The following is a 19,706-nucleotide window of genomic DNA, read 5'->3' on the forward strand; positions in this document are numbered from 1 at the left end:
GAAACAATCTGGAAAGTTGTTTTATCAAAAGTTCAGTATGCGAGTTTAAACAGAGCTATCAGTGATTCACTCAAGCTAAGCTGGCTCCAGATCATTTTCAAACTTTGAGCTTAAGCTTCGGTGACAATAACTTTTGCAGTGAAGACACCTTTGTGGTAAGGTACCAAAGAATTGCAAAAATTTATATTAATATTTTAGGAGGAAAAGTCAGGCTTCTTGCCCGTCATTTCTTTAGAGACTGGAGGGAGAGAATGCAGAAGCTTTCTGGCTTGCAAGGACGACTGGGTCATTTAGTTTAACTATAGAATAAATGTTATCTGAAGAACTTCCTTTCCCTTTCAATAAAAGACAAAATTTACATAACCTACACTGATTTTTTTTTTTTTTTTTTTTTTTTTTTTTAACCTACAATGATTTTAACTCTCCCTTCCTGGAATCCTGAGAGTAACATATACCTCTAGACCAGTGGTCCCCAATCTTTTTTTGGGTCACAGACCGGTTTAATGGCAGAAAATATTTTCACAGACCAGCCTGTAGGGTGGGACGGATAAATGTATCACATGACCAAGACAAGCATCAGGAGTGATCTTAGACGGATGTAACAGAGGGAATCTGGTCATTTTTAAAAAATAAAACATCGTTCAGACTTAAATATAAATAAAACGAAAATAGTGTAAATTATTTATTCTTTCTCTGCAGACTGGTACCAAATAGCCCACAGACCGGTACCGGTCAGTGGCCCCCGGGGTTGGGAACCACTGCTCTAGATAAAGGAATGGGAGGTAGACACGAAAAGATTTGTGAATGTCTTTGATATGTAAAGCGACATCACTAGTGTGTTACCTTGTAAGTCTTAATATATAGGAATGTTTTTTATAGATCCTAAATGTTATAAGCTTGTTAATGATTGATTTTTGTGTCATGTTTCCCTTCCTTTTTCCCCAACCTGTATGTGATCATGTCTATATAAATGAGCTGCAAGGCTATTTCACACACGCACGATTTGGGTCAGCTATACTCAATGTCAGTCATATGCAGCCAGCTTAATAAATCTCCTAAAAATTCTCCTGTATCCTGCCTTGGTGTCTCTACCCATGGAACACTAGTTTACAACACCTTCATGCTTCCAGGTAGCAGACTTCTTTATCTTCCTTTGTTCCATTGTCAATATCGTCCTCCATCATTCTGGAAAGATAGTATGGCATAGTGCTAAAGGGCACAGACTCAGGAGTCAGGGTCTCGACTTTGCTTCTCATTAGGTGTGTGAACAACCTTAGGCAAGTTACTTAGTATCTCTGTATTACCCGTGAAATGATGAGACTGATTCTTATCTTGCTAAAGGAAAGAATTCAATCAAGAGACAAAGTGCTGCAAGCAAAGCAAACATTTATTGGCCTTGGAGAATTACAGTCAGAAAGTCTGAGGAGGCAACTCATTTGTGAGAATGAGTGTCTGGATCAGTTACAGATTTAGGTATTTATGGGCTTTTACTCGGTAAAGCCAGTAACCACGGCCACCATCTCAGTCACCTGGCCCATGCAGGTTCGCATTAGATTCGGACAGACAGTAATGAAACAATGGAGCCAAGAACTGGTGGGCCATTATCTTTAGTTCTAGCTTGCACCTAGTGGGCAAGTAAAAACACACACTGGGCTCCAAAACCCATTCATTCAGTACTCACAAAGCTACTGACTTATCTGAGTTTCCTAGAATCAAAGATTTCTAGCTCACCAGCCTTATTCACCTCTGTTCCCCATCTCCTTCTCCCTGCACAAACTCTGCACAAACTGGCTTCTCCTTCAGCACTCTGCCATCTTGGCTGCTTCTTCTGACCTCCTCCACGTGGCCTCTCTCTGCTCTCCTCTCTGCTCTCTCCTCTAATGCTAATCTCAGGAACTGCACGAGCAATCTCCCGGTCTGCCCTACTTTATAGTGCAGAAATCACAACCTTTAATCCAATATACAAAATAGGAAAGTCTCTGATACAAAGTCACTTATCTGAGGCATGATGGGATTGCACCACCCCACATGAAAAAGGGTGGGAAAGGCTTAGTCCTAAAACCAAACCCCAGGCTACAAGGATCCTGCCTGCCCACAGCCCGCCCCCAACACACATTAATATCACCTGGGCAACAGGCTTCCACGTGGGCAGTGCCATCTTTAACAAAGTGAGCATAATATATTTTATCTGCTCAACAATCCACCCCTATGCTCACTTTACTACCCACAATCTACACCACCGGCATCCCTGTGCAAGGAAGTTAGGCACATTACACAAATTACAACAACATGACAAATCATACAATTTCAACAATTACAAAGGTACATTTCACCAGTCTCTGAGCACTTTGCCAAAAGTGCAAAATGTCCTCGGCCTTCTTTCTAGCCGTGGGAAAAGCTTCCCGGGACAAGGGAGTGCTTCCAGCAAAGCCGTCCCACATTCCCATCAGGGTCCAAAATCCGTAAGTCCATCCAACAAAGGAGCCAGTGCTCACTCCGGTCGTAGTCCAGAAAATCAGTCCACGCACATGGGTTGTCAGCCACCCCCCTCATTCTTGCCATCCTGGCAGGTCTTACACTGTCCCAAGGAGGAGCACATGGCAATGGCACTCAGCATTTCCATCTCTGCTCCGGAGAGCATGATGGCATTCACCCCTATGTCCCCAAATCGCAGACTTACCAGGGCCATAGTAAGAACTCCTTGCTGCTGGGCTCTCACCTTCTGGAGATTGCGGTTCGCAACTCCAACCTGATTCTCCTCATCCTCCAAAGAGGAACTGAAAACACCAGCTCCCTCTGCCAGGCTCGAGCCCCAGGCCGCAGCGCTCGAGCCCAGGGCCACTGCCGCCTTCTGCTCAGCAGGTCTTGCAGCTCCACCTCCGGCCTCAGCCCCGGCCTCCTGCCGCTGCTGGCTCTTCATGATGTCCAGGGCAAGCTGCAACTCGTGAACCTGTGATTCCTCCTCCAGTGGCTGCTCCATTTCCAGGTGAATCTCGTGAACCTGGTCAGCCTCCTCCAGTGCCTGCTCCAGCTCCAGGGTCAGCGTCTCTTTCTCCCACATTTGCTCCAGCTCCTTCCACTGCTCGGTTTGCAGGTCCCGGGCAGCCTCTTCCACAGAGCTCTCAGTTTCCTCATGCATGGCTGTAAAAGTCAACCAGCCTACGGCCCCCCAAAGGACAGCCATGGAAAACCATACCAGCAGCCAGTCCTCTACTCCAGCTCAAAGGTGGTGGTGGCTCCTTGCCAATCTGTATGGAATCCTGCCACAGACTAGCCAAATGTAGGGCCAGTAGCCATGGCCACCATCTCAGCCGCCTGGCCCATGCAGGTTCGCATTAGATTCGGACAGTCGGTAAAGAAACAACGGAGCCAGGAACTGGTGGACCATTATTAGCTTTAATCCTAGCTTGCACCCGGCGGGCAAGTAAAAACACACACTGGGCTCCTGTTGGTCAAATAAGTTTATAAATACGATATATGTTTGCTTGCTTATAGTTTGCAATGGATGTGGGGGGACAGGCTGTAAGCAGGCATGATCCTTATAGCCTATGGCTTAGATATAGGATTGTGCACTCTTTTTTTTTTTTTTTTTTTTTTTACAGGGACAGAGAGTCAGAGAGAGGGATAGACAGGAACAAACAGACAGGAACGAAGAGAGATGAGAAACATCAATCATCAGTTTTTCGTTGCGACACCTTAGTTGTTCATTGATTGCTTTCTCATATGTGCCTTGACTGCGGGCCTTCAGCAGACCGAGTAACCCCTTGCTGGAGCCAGCGACCTTGGGTCCAAGCTGGTGAGCTTTTTGCTCAAGCCAGATGAGCCCGCGCTCAAGCTGGTGACCTCGGGGTCTCGAACATGGGTCCTTCCACATCCCAGTCCGACACTCTATCCACTGTGCCACCGCCTGGTCAGGCAGGTTGTGCACTCTTATGAGGAATCCCATCATGCCTCAAATAAGTGACTTTGTATCAGAGACTTCCCTATTTGTATATTGGATTAAAGGTTTTCGCTGCTACACTATAAAGTGGGGCAGACCAGGAGCTTTCTCTCTCTTGGTTCCTGAGATTAGCATTAGAAAGTAGAGAAAGGCCACATGGAGGAGGCCAGAAGAAGCGGCAAAGATGGTGGAGTGTTGAAGGTGAAGCCAGTTTCTGCAGAGTTTGTGCAGAGAGAAGATGAGGAACAGAGGTGAATGAGACTGGTGAGGTTAGAAACCTTTGATTCTAGGAAACTCAGATAAGTCAGTGGCTTTGTGAACACTGAATGAGTGGTTTTTGGAGCCTAGTGTGTGTTTTTACTTGCCTGCCGGGTCCAAGCTAGGATTAAAGCTAATGACCCACCAGTTCTTGGCTCCATTGTCTCATTACCATCTGTCTGAATCCAATGCGAACCTGCGCTAGCCAGGCGGCTGTGATGGTGGCCTTGGATACTGGCTTTACAGCTCCAAAACCCACTCATTCAGTGCTCACAAAGCTACTGACTTATCTGAGTTTCCTAGAATCAAAGGTTTCTAGCTCACCAGGCTTACTCACCTCTGTTCCTCATCTCCTTCTCTCTGCACAAACTGGCTTCTTCTTTAACACTCTGCCATCTTGTCTGCTTCTTCTGACCTCCTCCACGTGGCCTCTCTCTGCTCTCCTCTCCGCTCTTTCCTCTAATGCCAGTCTCAGGAACCGTGCGAGCAAGCTCCCGATCTGCCCCACTTTATAGTGCAGAAATCAAAACCTTTAATCCAATATGCAAAATAGGGAAGTCTCTGATACAAAGTCACTTATCTGAGGCATGATGGGATTGCACCACCCCACATCAAAAAGAGTGGGAAAGGCTTAGTCCTAAAACTAAGTCCCAGGCTACAAGGATCCTGCCTGCCCACAGCCCACCCCCAACACACATTATATATAATATCATCTGGGTATGGGTTCCACGTGGGTAGCTCCATCTTTAACAAAGTGAGCATAATGTATTTTATCTGCCCAACATACTCCCTGGACTTCCCCCCCGCCCCCACATACACTTCCAGCTTCTCTCTCTCTATTGTTTTCATTATACTGCTATGTGGCTGTTACCTTTTGAGGGAACTCTCGATCACTAGTCTGGGTGTGATGAAGACTGTTCTGGCTTAAAGATTCATCTAGACCCTGCAGAGGTGCAGGAAATCATGAGGGCAGTTTATCCCTTCCCCCCTTTGGCTGTTCTCGCTCACGTCTACCTAGCTCCCTAACTGAATATCTGTGCTTCAATTTTCTGACCTAGGAGGAGGTGATAAAACTAGTACCTACAGGAGATAATACTAGTACCTTGGATTTTGCAAAATAAATGAATTAATACATGGAAAGTGGCTTACATGGAATCTAGTGCATATGAATTGTTGGAATCCATGGGAGTCCGAAAGACCAGAGTAACAGGCTTTATTGAAAGGAAGAAAGGAACCCTGCCGGGCACTTCTCCTGGGGGAGAAGAGCGCCGGTTACAGAGGTTACAGACTAGGGGCGAGTTATATAGTGTTTGGGAGAGCCTGAGGGGATACTGAGGCAAAATTCCTGGTATGTCCGGAGCCCCTCCTTGGGGCGGCTTGTCAGCTTTTTGGAACTCCTCTGTCTCAGGGGCGATAGTCCAGTAAGGGTGACGTCTGACAGATAAGCGGAATGTCAAGAGGGCAGTTTGGAATTCACGTATCTATCATGAATCAATCAAAATATGTAGCTTTTGCAGACTTAACCATTTAGATCAAGTTTCTTGTTTGCTTTTATTTTCCGCAAGTTACTGGAGATGCCTTGGATTTGGATTTTCAGTTATTTAATTGAGGGACTCCTCCCAGAGCAAAATAAGACAGTAAAAGCACTGTTAGTGCTCTTTTCTTTTTCCTGAGTTTTATTTTCTTAGATTTCCAGGCCTCTTCATGATACTATACAATTACATATTCTCTCTTCCTTCTCCCTCTTAAACCTCAGCTATTGTGTATAGAATTATTCTCAAGTAGCCGTCACCTGGAAGTACTAGAGTTGTAACAGCATATAGAATTAAAAACCTTATCAGTATAGAGCAGGGGTGTCGGGAACCTTTTTGGCTGAGAGAGCCATGAACGCCACATATTTTAAAATATGTGAGAGCCATACAACGACCCATGTACATTATGCATTATCCAATAAAAATTTCTTGGTGTCCTGGAGGACAGCTGTGATTGGCTCCATCCACCCGCAACCATGAACATGAGTGGTAGGAAATGAATGGATTGTAATACATGAGAATGTTTTATATTTTTAACATTATTTTTTTATTAAAGATTTGTCTGCGAGCCAGATGCAGCCATCAAAAGAGCCACATCTGGCTCGCGAGCCATAGGTTCTCGACCCCTGGGATAGAGGATATTTACATATCATTTTATATCATGATTCTCTAGTAACTCAGAAAAAATATATAGTGGTAGAATTTTAGAAATGAGAATAGAAGTTATCTTGATAGGGTGGAATTATCTCATGGAAACAATTTTTTAAAATTTATTGGGGTGACATTGGTTAATAGGATCATAGAGGTTTTAAGTATACTTTTCTATGATAAATGATTTCTATATTGCATTGTGTGCCCACCACCCAAAGTCGTATCATCTTCCTTCACCATATATTTGACCCCCTTTACCCTTTACTACCCCCCAGCATCCTTCTTTTGGTAACTACCAGACTGTTCTCTATGTCTATGAGTTTGTTTTATATCCCACACTTCACATGAGTGAAACCACATGGTTCTTAGCTTTTTCTGACTGACTTATTTTACTTAGCATAATATTCTCAAAATCTATCCATGTTCTTGTAAATGACAGTATTTCATCTTTTCTTATGGCTGTGTAGTATTCTGTTGTATATGTGTACATCTTTTTTTTATCCAATCTTCTATTGAAGGACACTTGTGTTGGTCAAATAAGTTTGTAAATATGATATATATGTTTTCTTGCTTATAGTTTACATTGAGTGTGGGGGACAGGCTGTAAGCAGTCAGGATCCTTACAGCCTAAGGCTTAGTTTTAAAACTACAGATATTAATCAATTTACGACCTATGCAACTTACGACCATTTGAATTTACAACCAGAGTCACTAGCCACGACTGCTTCGTGTCTGGCAGTGCAAGCGTTACCCAGCTGGGTGTACGACAGTGCGGACCAGTTTCCAGCAGCACTACCATCTCCGCGTGCACCATTTCAACTGTTATCCCAGGCTCGGTACAGCAATTTGTGTTTTGTGTCTTGGATATTTTTCATCAAACCCCTCCCAAGATGTCTACCAAGAGGAAATTGTCTTTGTCTACGCCTCAGCCTGCCAAGAAGGAAAGAAAGGCCATCGATCTCGACACGAAAATGAGTGCGGGCTCATCCGACTTGAGCATGGGTTCACCAGCTTGAGTGCAAGGGCGCTGGCTTGAGCATGGGATCATAGACATGACCCCATGGTCGCTGGTTTGAGCCTAAGGTCACTGGCTTGAGCAAGGGGCCACTTGCTCTGCTGTAAACCCCTGGTCAAGGCCCATATGAGAAAGCAATCAATGAACAAGTACGAAAGAGGAAAGAAAGTGAATGTAATCGCACATGTTTATGAAAAAACCAACTCCGGTAATCCCAACTGCTGCCTCAGATGACAACATCAACGATCCGCAGCCAAGCACAAGCGGCCAATAAAATGTTTCGTACATGTTTATATATTTTGATATGTTTTACAATTTGGAAAATGTTTCCTATGATATTTTTTATACCTGTATTTTTATATGCACCTGTATTTTGTAATTATGTATGTTTTGCAAATATTAAACCAGTTGTTCTGGTAATGCAGTGTTTTACTTAAACCTGATGAATGTAAAAATAAGAAACAAAATGATATAGAGATGATACAATGAACAAAGAAAAGTATAATATATAACAATAATGAAAGAAAATTATGATAAAATGTGACTTAAAGATTTTTATAACATCATTTCACAGTACTGTACATATAGCCTACTCAGCTTATGACCAAATCGTGTTACGACCGGTCTGTCATAACCAATCGTGGTCGTAAGTCGAGCACTAGCTGTAAGCTTTCTTCACACTCTTGACTGTTGCATGGTGGGGTGCTGCACTCTCATGAGGAATCCCATTATGCCTCAGATAAGTAACTTTGTATCAGAGACTTCCTTGTTTATATATTGGATTAAAGGTTTTGATTTCTACACTATAAAATGGGGCAGACCAGGAGCTTGCTCTCTGGGTTCCTGAGATTAACATTAGAGAGGAGAGCAGAGAAAGGCCACATAGAGGAGGCCAGGAGAAGCAGCCAAGATGGTGGAGTGCTGAAGGAGAAGCTAGTTTGTGCAGAGTTTGTGCAGGGAGAAGGAGATGGGGAACAGAGGTGAATAAGGCTGGTGAGCTAGAAACCTTTGATTCTAGAAAACTCGGGTAAGTCAGTGGTTTTGGGAGCCCTGAATGGAAAGGGAAGTGTTTTCCTACTGTGTGTATTTCTTGCCCGCCGGGTGCAAGCTAGAATTAAAGATGATAGCCCATCAGTTCTTGGCTCCGTTGTTCATTACTGTCTGTCCGAATCAAATGTGAACCTGCACGGGCCTGGTGGCTGTGATGGTGGCCGCAGTTACTGGCTTTACAACTTGGTTGTCTCCATTTTTTAACCACTGTGAATAGTGCTACAATGAACATGGGGGTGCATATATCTTTGCGAGTAAATGTTTTCATCTTTTTCAGGTAGATACTCAGAAAAGGGATTGCTGGGTCATATGGTCACACTATTGTTAATTTTTTGAAGAGACACCATACTGGTTTCCATATTAGCTCTACCAGTTTACATTGCCACCAATGTCACTGGTCATGTGCCAGTGAATGAGGGTTCTTTTTTCTTCACAGTCTCTCCTACACTTGATATTACCTGATAATGGCCATTCTAACAGGTGTGAGGTGGTATCTCATTAGAGTTTTGATTTACTTTTCACTAATGGCTAGTGAAGTTGAGCATCTTTTCATATATCTCTTAGTTTTGCTTCATACTGTACACTAAGATATGGAAATGTTTAATCTCTTAATTTGTGCATAATAGAATTAGTTCTCATGTACTTTTGAAGTTTTGGATTTTTATGATAGTTATCATAGTGATTATTGAGTCATGATTTTTATTTCTTTTATGTCAAATATCTTGCTGTTGAGTCTAAAATATGTAGGGATATATGAAGAACATTTTATATTTATATTATTTCTGTCTGACTCTCATAGTTGTAAAAAAAATGTTCTTGAGAGAGTGAAAAAAATCTTAGGTGTGTTAAAATACAAAATTCCATCTAGCAACCAGAAGACTGCTTTTAGCGACTATACAAAGTGGAAGTTTTTTATAGGAAGAAGGGTTGGGCAACGGAGCTATTAAAGAAAAGAAAGGGCTGTTTTTAGACCAGGGCATCTTATTTTGAGGGGAAGGAAACAGTAAGGGTTTTTTTTTTGTTTGTTTGTTTTCCAGAGACAGAGATAGAGTCAGAGAGAGGGATAGACAGGGACAGACAGACAGTAACGGAGAGATGAGAAGCATCAATCATTAGTTTTTCATTGCGCGTTGCAACACCTTAGTTGTTCATTGATTGTTTTCTCATATGTGCCTTGACCACGGGCCTTCAGCAGACCGAGACCCTTTGTTCGAGCCAGCGACTTTGGGTTCAAGCTGGTGAGCTTTTTTGCTCAAGCCAGATGAGCCCGCGCTCAAGCTGGCGACCTCAGGGTCTCGAACCTGGGTCTTTCGCATCCCAGTCTGCCGCTCTATCCACTGCGCCACCGCCTGGTCAGGCAACAGTAAGGTTTTTATTGTGTAGATTGCCTCTTCTTTCTATGGAAGAATGGGGTGGGACTGATGCTGATTGGAAAATTCCAAACTGGTTGATTAAGACTGTATTTCTGGGAAAGGCTGAAGCAGCAATTAGACCAGGTATTTAAATCTAGGTTTGGTATCATGGGCTTTAGTACAAATGAAGCCATCTTGGAGTGGTGTTTTCTTTTTAACAGATATTACCATGATTTGCAGCAGCCCTTCAAAGCTCAGCCTCACCTACAAAAATCTGTTTTTAGTATTTAAATTTTCTAGAGGGCAATAATGAAAACAAAAGATTGAGAAACACTGATGTAAAGCAACTTACCTGGAATCACAGTGGCTGGTCAGTGGTGGCTCCCTCAGCAGGTCCCACACACTTTCTGCTTCCCTTTTTCAACTCCTTCCTTTTGCTTCTCTGGGCCTAATTGTTCAAGCCTGTCTTATCAGAGGGTTGGGTTAGATTGGTATTCTTCAAACTGTATTTTGACCAGTGTATTTTATTTAATAAAATGGAATAGAACAGAATAGAATAGAAACAAAATGCAGGGGAAATCTTCTTTTATGCAACTTCTGTTTTGTATATGTAACTGGTTGGGAAGCCAAATATATTTTTTACTTTGGGTTCTAGTAAAAAAAATAAAGTTTGAAAAATCTGAACTAGATGATGTTGGAGTACTTTGGCTTTCCGGTCAATTCTCGTTGACTCTGTAGTCATACGCCAGTCTTAGGAGCAAGCAGGTTAAGTGTTTGATTCAAGGACACATACTGCCAGGGAGAATAGCCAGAACTGTACCCCTGTTTTCTAGATTAGTTTTCTTTCCACAAAAAAAATGTCTTAGTAAGTCACTTTGTAGGCTTAAGGTTTAACTAAGGTCATATCTGGACTTGGTTTCAAGTATTGAAAAATGTAGATTATTTTGAGAGGACATTGATTGATCTCGCATATCCTGTTTAATTATCACTCCATTTGGACTCATTTTATAGGAGGTGGTCTTGGAAGCAAAGAGCCATGAAGTATTCAACAACCACAGGTATTAACAGTTTTTATTGTACTATTTGGCTTTGCTTCAGACTAAGAAATGGAAATGTTTAATTCCTTAATTTGTGTATAATAGAATTAGTTCTCATAAATTTTTCAAGTTTTGGATTTTCATGATAATTTATTAGAAAGTATTGAGTCATGGTTTTTATCTCTTTTATGTCAAATATCTTGCTGTTAAGTTTAAAATATGTGGGGAAATATGGAGAACATTTTATATACTGCTCACAAAACTTAGGGAATATTGCAAAATGAATATGAAGCAATAAAAAAAAGAAGCATTTGATTTTTTTAAATTAAATAAGAACATCAGAAAAGCAAACGACAAGTCAAAGAAAGTTGTTCACTTATGCAAATGAGATGCAAAGCCAACTTTTATTTCATTGGTGAAAATGCACTATAGAAAAGACTGAAAGTACTGGGGTATCTGCACATTCCCTGGTCCCCTAATTTTTGTGAGCAGTATATTTATATTATTTCTGTCTGACTCTCAATGTATTGAGCTAGAAAAACATAATTGTGATTATTTAAATCAATGCTTTATAACATTCATTTTAAGTAGCATGACCTATTTTCTTCTTTTAAAAAAAAGGTTTATATGGAATTCCCAACTATAAAAACACTTAAAGCCTAACCAGGCGATGGCGCAGTGTGTCTCGGACTGGAATGTGGAGAACCCAGGTTCGAGAGTTCTCCAACTTGAGCATGGGCTCATCTGGTTTGAGCAAGGCTCACCAGCTTGAGCCCAAGGTCGCTGGCTTGAGCAAGGCAAGGAAGGGGTCACTTGGTCTGCTGTAGCCCCCGCCCCCGGTCAAGGCATGTATGAGAAATCAATCAATGAACAACTAAGGAACCACAATGAAGAATTGATGTTTCTCATCTTTCTCACTTCCTGTCTGTCTGTCCCTGTCTGTCCCTCTCTCTAACTCTCCCTGTCTCTGCCACAAAAAAAAAAAAAAAAAAAAAAAAAATTAAATAAAAAAACCCCACCACATTTAAATATCACTTCTGGTTGGTTGGTGTACCTCCTCCCACGTCCATATGCACAGTTCATCCCAGCAGCCCCTGTGAACTGTGACAACTGTTGGGCTCTATCTATCCTTATTGGAAAACATTGTTTTCAATTATATAAAACCTTATTTTTTGAAAAAAATAACTATTATGAACTGTCAGAGAACATTTATTTAATATGTAATAGCAAAAGTAGATTTTGTATATTACTAAAATATGTCATTATAGCACTGAGGACAGTGAACTGGTGCAATATTCATTTATATTGCAAGAGAAACACACATGCTTATGCTCAGAGTGATAGAGGTAGGGGAGCAGAGTGTCTAAGAGCTCAAATTTTATTATGAAGCTAACCTGGGTTTATGTCTTAGACCTACCATTTCTTTAGCTGTATAATTTCAGAAAAGTACAGTGGTACCTTGAGATATGCATTTTTAAGATATGAGCTGCGACTCAGTCCGTATTTTTGTTCGAGATCCGAGCAAAATTCCGAGATACAAGTCGTGATTCGGGAAGCTGCCGCTAGTTGGCGCTTTGGCACACGGGTTCAGTATTGGCAATTTGATATACGAGTTGACTGACTTATGAGCTTGGTTACAGAACGAATTAAATTTGTATCTCAAGGTACCACTGTAATATCTTTTTCAATCTTAATTTCTTTATTTTAAAAATTGAGATAATAACAGTTCTACATATGATTATTGTGAGGGTTTAAGTCCAGATAGAGTCTTTTCAGCACAGGACCTGGAGCACAGAAAGTACTTATTTACAGATAAGTTATTATTACAATAACTGAAATGAAGAATACACTGGAAGTACTCAATAGCAGAATATAAAGCAGAGGATCAGATCAGCAATTTAGAAGACAGAAAACATCAATCAAAGCAACAAAAAGAAAAAAAGAATTTAAAAAAGGATAGTTTAAGGGACCTCTGTGACAATACCAGTGTAAGAATAGCTATATTATAGGGGCACAAGAAGGATACAGAGAGAGAAAGGGATTGAGAACCTGTTTTAAGAAATAGTGACTGAAAATTTCCCTAACATGGTGAAGGAAAATGACACACAAGTCCAGAAAGCACAAAGAATTCCAAACAAGATGAACCCAAAGAGGATCACACCAAGACACATCATAATTACAATGGCAAAGGTTAACAAGAAAGAGAGAATCTTAAAAACAGCAAAAGAAAGACAGTTACCAACAAGGGAGCTCCCGTAAGATTGTCAGCTTACTTCTCAACAGAAATATTTCAGGTCAGAAGGGATTGGCATGAAATATTCAGTCATAAAAAGCAAGGACCTACAACGAAGACTACTCTACACTGCAAGGCTATCATTTAAAATTAAAAGAGATATGAAGAGCTTCCCAGACAAGAAAAAGCTAAAGGAATTTGTTGCCACCAAACCAGTATTATGAGAAATGTTAAAGGACCTTCTTTAAGGAGGGGGGAAAAAAAGAAGGAACATAAATATGGATAATAAAATGTCCATAATTTTGTACCTATAAATAATCACCAAAACTGTAAATGGATTAACTGCTCCAATCAAAATATATAAAGTAATTGAATGGATAAGAAAATAAGACCTATATATATGCTATCTAAAGACAAAAGACATACAGATTGAAAGTAAAAGGTTGTAAAAAAGATATACCATGCAAATAGAAATAATCAAAAACAAAAAAGCTGGGATAACAATACTTATATCAGACCTTAAAACAAAGGCTATAATAAGAGACAAAGAAGGACAAAATAATAAAGGGAGTAATTCAACAAGAAGATATAACCCTTGCAAAACTTTATTTACTGAACATAGGAACACCTAAATATATAAAGCAAATAATGATGGACATAAAGGGAGAGATCAATAACAATACAGTCTTAGTAGGGATCTTTAGCACTCCATTGAAATCAATGGATAGATCCTCCAGACCAAATCAACAAGGAAACAGCAGCCTTAAATGACACATTAGACCAGGTGGATTTAATTGATATCTTCAGAGCATTTCCCTCCAAGGCCACAAAATATACAGTCTTTTCAAGCGCTCATGGAACATTTTCCAGGATAGACCACATGTTGGGCCACACAAAAGTCTCAATAGATTTAAGAAGATTGAAATCATACCAAATCTCTTCTCTGACCACATTGGTATGGAACTAGAAATCAATTACAAGAAAAAAGCCCTGAATAACAAACACATGGAGGCTACTAAATAATGAATGGTTACTAAACAATAAATGGGTTAACAATGAGATCAAGGAAGAAATCACAAGATACCTTGAGATAAATGAAAGTGAAAGTACAACAACAAAATGTGTGGAATACTGTGAAATCCATAGCAATACTGGTTTACCTCAAGAAACAAGAATAATCTCAAACAATCTAACCTTACACCTAAAGGAACTAGAAAAAGAACAACAAAGCTAATAGTAGAAGGAAAGAAATAATAAAGACCAGAGTAGAAATAAACAAAATAGAGTGCGAAAACAATATAGAAGATCAATGAAACCTAGAGCTGGTTCTTTGAAAAGATAAAGAAGATTGACAAAACCTTAACCAAACTCAAAAAAAAAAAAAAAAAAAAAAGAGGGCCGAAGTAGTAGGTCCAGGTGTCCGCACATCGGGGTGGGGTTGGCTTTCTCTTAAAAAAAACACGGATATTTTGCTTTAAGGTGAAGTTGTCCCGCAGGAACCTGTTGCAGATGCAAACTGTGGCATCACCCAGACCTGAGACGTTGGGGACGACACGGCTCGCTACTTCAAGAAGTCCTATGGCACTCAGCGCTCACTCAAATTAGAGACCCTGGGCGTGGGGGGTGGGGGGAGGCTCTGATGATAATGGGAAATACCAAGGTCCTCATGGGGATTCATATAAAAAGTGCCTATCTCATAGTTAGTGCACAGTAAATAGAAACACTAGTGCCCCCTTAAGGATAGTTTCGCTTTCCGCAGTTTGTTACCTGTAGTCATCCACGGTTGGAAAATATTAAATGTAAGGTGACCAATCGTCCTCCTTTAGGGAGAACAGTCCTCCTTTTGTAAGTTATGTCCTCCCTGGGAGTGTCCTCCTACGTGGCCTCCTTTTTGATATTGGAAGACTCATCTGTAAATGCACGTATTCAGTCGATGCAAAGTCGATCCATGGTGTGTGATGTGACGTATTTCTATCTAAATGAGTACTTTTCTCAGAGTTATTAAAAATTGATAGGCATGTAAGCATAATTACAATATGAAATGTGACAAGTTTTTATTATGCATTGATCATATTATAGTTATTGTTGCAATGAATAAAATGTTTCTTTACGAAAAAAAAACAAAAAAAAACAAAAAAAGAGGGCCCAAGGGCCCAAATAAATAAAATCAGAAATTAAAGAGAACTAACTCCACAGAAGTATAAAGGATTTTAAGAAAATATTACAATAGCTATATGCTAACAAATTGGACAATGTAGAAAAAATAAATTCCTAGAAGCACACAATTTTTCAAAACTGAATCAATATAAAAAGGTAAACAAGTAATTACTATCAGTGAAATCAAATAAGTAATGAAAAAACTCTCAACAAACAAAAATCCTGGACCAGGTGACTTCACAGTGAATTTTATCAAACATTCAAAAAAACTTAACACCTATTCTCAAATTATTACTAAAAATTCAAGAGGAGGGAAGGCTCACAAGCTCATTTTACAAGATCAGCATTATCCTGATTCCAAAACCAGATAAGGACATCAACATAAAGAAAACTAGCCCTGGCCTGACCAGGCGGTAGCGCAGTGGATAGAGCGTCAGACTGGGATGTGGAGGACCCAGGTTCGAGACCCCGAGGTTGCCAGCTTGAGCGTAGGCTCATCTGGTTTGAGCAAAGCTCACCAGCTTGGACCCAAGGTCACTGGCTCGAGCAAGGGGTTACTCGGTCTGCTGAAGGCCCATGGTCAAGGCACATATGAGAAAGCAATCAATGAACAACTAAGGTGTCGCAATGCACAACAAAAAACTAATAATTGATGCTTCTCATCTCTCTGTCTCTGACTCTCTCTCTGACTCTGTAAAAAATAAAAAAATTCTTGAAGAATAAAAAAAAAGAAAACTAGCCCTGGCCGGATAGTTCAGTTGGTTAGAGCATTGACCCAAAGCACAGAGCTTGCTGGTTCGATCCTTGGTCATGGCACATACAGGGGCAGATCAGTATTCCTGTCTCTGTCTCTGACTCTCTCTCTCCCCCTCTCTCTAAAATCAATAAATTAAAAAAAATATTTTAAAGAAAATGACAGGTCAGTATCCCTGCTGAACACAGATGCAAAATCCTTAACAAAATATTAGCAAACCAAATTCAGCAATTCATTAAAAAGATCATAATGATCAAGTGGGATTTATTCCTGGAATGCAAGATTGATTCAAAATCCACAAATCAGTTAATGTGATATACCACATGATCAAAATGAAGGATAAAAACCACATGATTGTATCAATAGATGCAGAAAAGCTTCTGACAAATCATAAAAACTTAGCAAAATTGGGATAGAGGGAGCATACCTCAATATAATAAAGGCCATATATAACAAACCTAAGATTAACATCATACTCAGTGGGAAAAAACTAAAAGCAATTCTCTTCAGATCAGAAATAAGATGACAGGGTTATCTGCTTTCACCACTCTCATTCAACATAGCACTGGAAATCCTAGCCATAGCAGTCAGACAAATTGGAAAGGAAGAAATAAAACTATCATTATTTGCAGATGACATGATACTGTATATAAAGAACCCTAAAGATTCCACCAAAAATCTAATGGACTGATAAATGAATTCAGTAAAGTAGCAAGGTACAAAATAAATATCTAGAAATTGGTTGCATTTTTATACATAAATAATGAGCTATCAGAAAGAGAAATTAAGAAAACAATCCCATTTATAATTGCATCAAAATAATACCTAAGAATAAATTTAACTGAGGAGATATAACACCTTTACTTGGAAAATTATGAGATATTGAAGAAATTGAAGAAGATAGAAATAAGTGGAAGCATATATACCCTGCTCATAGATAGGAAGAATTAATAATATTAAACTGTCTCTACTTCCCAAAGTAATCTAAAATCAATACAATCTCTGTCCAAATACCAATGACATATTTCACCGAACTAGAACAAATAATCCAAAAATTTATATGGAACCCCAAAAGATCTTGAATAGCCACAGCAATCTTGAGAACAAAGTTGGAGAAATCATGCTACCTGATATCAAGCCAGACTATAAGGCTATAGCAATCAAAACAGCAATGTATTGGCATGAACACAAACACATAAATCAATGGAACAGAATATAAAGTCCAGAAATAAACCCATGCCTATATGGGCAATTAGTCAATGACAAAAGAAGTAAAAACATACAATGGGGTAATGACAATATTTAATAAATGGTGTTGGGAAAATTGGGCAGATATGTGCAGTTAAAAAAATAAAAGGAAATTAGACCACAAGCCATAGACCATACACAAGAATAAACTCAAAATGGATTAAAGAAGTAAATGTAAGACTCAAAACCATAGATCTAGAAGAAAACATAGGCAGTAAACTTTGACATTTCTCTTAGCAACATTCTTTCTGACGTATCTCTCTGAGCAAGGGAGACAAAAGAAAAAAGAAAAGAAAAGAAAAGAAATGGGACTACATCAAAGTAACAAATTTTAGCACAGCAAAGGAAAACCAGCAATAAAACAAAAAGATAACATACTGAATTGGAGAAGATGTTCCTGAATGATATATCCAATAAGGGGTTAATATCCAAAATCTATAAAGAACTCATACAACTCAACATCAGCAAAACAAAAAATCCAGTTAAGAAATGGGCAGAGGACCTGATTAGACACTTCTCCAGAGAGGACATGCAGATGGCTATTAGACATAGGAAAAGATGACCAATGTCATGCATGAATCATCAGGGAAATGCAAATTAAAATGATAATGGGATATTACCTCACACTGTCAAAATGGCTATCATCAGTAAATCCACACTCAAGTGTTGGTGATTAGGTGGAGAAAAGGGAATCCTTGTGTACTGTTGGTGGGAATACAAATTGGTGCAGCCACTATGGAAAATAATTGGAAGGTTCTTTAAAAAATTAAAAATAGAATTAAGAAATTCCACTTCTGGGTATATATCCAAAGAAACCCCAAATCCTCATTTGAAAAGATATGTGCACCTCTGTGTTCATTGCAGCATTGTTTACAAATGCCAAAATATGGAAGAAACACAAGTGTCCATCAGTAGACAAGTAGGTAAAGAATTGGTACATATATACAATGGAATATTACTCAGCTATAAAAAAAGATTGAAATCTTACCATTTGCAACAGTATGGATGAACCTAGAGGGTATTATACTAAGTGAAATAAGTCTGACAGAGAAAGACAAATTTCACTTATATGAAGAATCTCAAGAACAAACTTGTCATGAACCAGGTCCAGTCCTGAGTGAGAATGGTAGGGGATTAGGAAATAAACACAAAGAGAAAAAGAATGGGATTGAGAGGTCACCTGGCAGGTTGATGGCCAGCCAGAGCAAACCTGCACCCCCAAAAAGCTTTATTTTATAGTGCAGAGAGCAAAGTCATTTGCAAAACAAAGAGGTCTCCATACAAAGTCACAGTTCTGAAGTATATCAGTAATTCTCCCAAGAATGCAAAAGCCCCCCACCATGCATAACATCTCACCCAGCAGCTCCACAAACAAAGGGTAAGAGAAAGGGCATGTAAATTGCCTTTAGCTACTTAATCAAACAATCAGAGGCTGTGGGGAGAAGAGCTTAACCTTTGGCTTAACGGTACCCTTAAACTGCAAGGAACTTTGTCACCTTGCAGCCTGTGTCCCACACAAAATAAACAAAACAAACTCATAGATGCAGAAGAGAAACTTATGATTGCCAGAGGAGAGGGGCGTTGGAGGGCTTGATGAAAAAGGTAAAGGGATTGAGAGATACAAATTGGTAGTTAGAAGTCAGGGGGATGTCGAGTACAACATAGGAAATATAGTCAATAATATTATATATAATAACTGGATGCCCTGTGGTACTTGAATTATCAAGGGGCTCACTTGGTAAAGTGTGTAACTGTTTAACCAGTGTGCTTTACACCTGAAATTAATAAAAAATATATTGAATGGCAACAGTAATTGAAAAATAAAATTTTAAAAATATTATTATTAACTATGATGGTTTTTTAAAGCTATTTTTATCTTTAACATAACAAAGCATCTTTTAATTTTAAGTTGAAGTGTATGAGCAATTTAAGAGTTAATAAGGTTATCTTGAATTTCAGTGAAAAGAAATACACTATCTAATATTAATTAGAATGGTTATTGTAGGCTCTGTTATGCTGAGTTTGCCAACATAAATGCTTATCAGTGTGTTAATATCATAGAATATTTATTTCACATTCTCATCCCTTGCTCCCCAGTAACATTTGTGTATGATTTTTATGATGTTTTAGGACGAAACATTACCAAGGTCCTCATTGCCAACAGAGGAGAAATTGCCTGCAGGGTGATGCGAACAGCTAAAAAAATGGGTGTACAATCCGTGGCTGTTTATAGTGAGGCTGACAGGAATTCCATGCATGTAGACATGGTATGTTGTTAAAAACTGGAAGTCAAATTTTGTAAGTGATTGTATTTGTTTAGTGTGTCGATATTTTAGTGCTTTGTATTGACAGTTTTTATTTGCTAGTGTTACAACAGTGTTTGAATAGGTAAGTTCAATTGCTCTGTAAGAGTTCCTCTTTGGAACATTTTCCAAATATATCAGCAGGTGAACTAAACAGTGTACTTTGTGGAGTAGCC

The 19,706-nt window shown here is 39.5% G+C and overlaps 1 protein-coding gene across 1 annotated transcript in view; it reads left to right on the forward strand.

The window, feature by feature from the left end:
- Window positions 1-19,706, forward strand: part of MCCC1 (methylcrotonyl-CoA carboxylase subunit 1) — an 82,720-nt gene that overhangs the window by 686 nt on the left and 62,328 nt on the right. The window contains exons 2-3 of the mRNA XM_066241384.1: window positions 10,810-10,856; window positions 19,358-19,494. Of these exons, the coding sequence (XP_066097481.1) occupies window positions 10,810-10,856; window positions 19,358-19,494 (184 nt within the window). The remainder of the gene's footprint in view (window positions 1-10,809; window positions 10,857-19,357; window positions 19,495-19,706) is intronic.

This window comes from Saccopteryx bilineata, chromosome 8 (assembly GCF_036850765.1).
Source record: "Saccopteryx bilineata isolate mSacBil1 chromosome 8, mSacBil1_pri_phased_curated, whole genome shotgun sequence".
Taxonomy (NCBI): Eukaryota; Metazoa; Chordata; class Mammalia; order Chiroptera; family Emballonuridae; genus Saccopteryx; species Saccopteryx bilineata.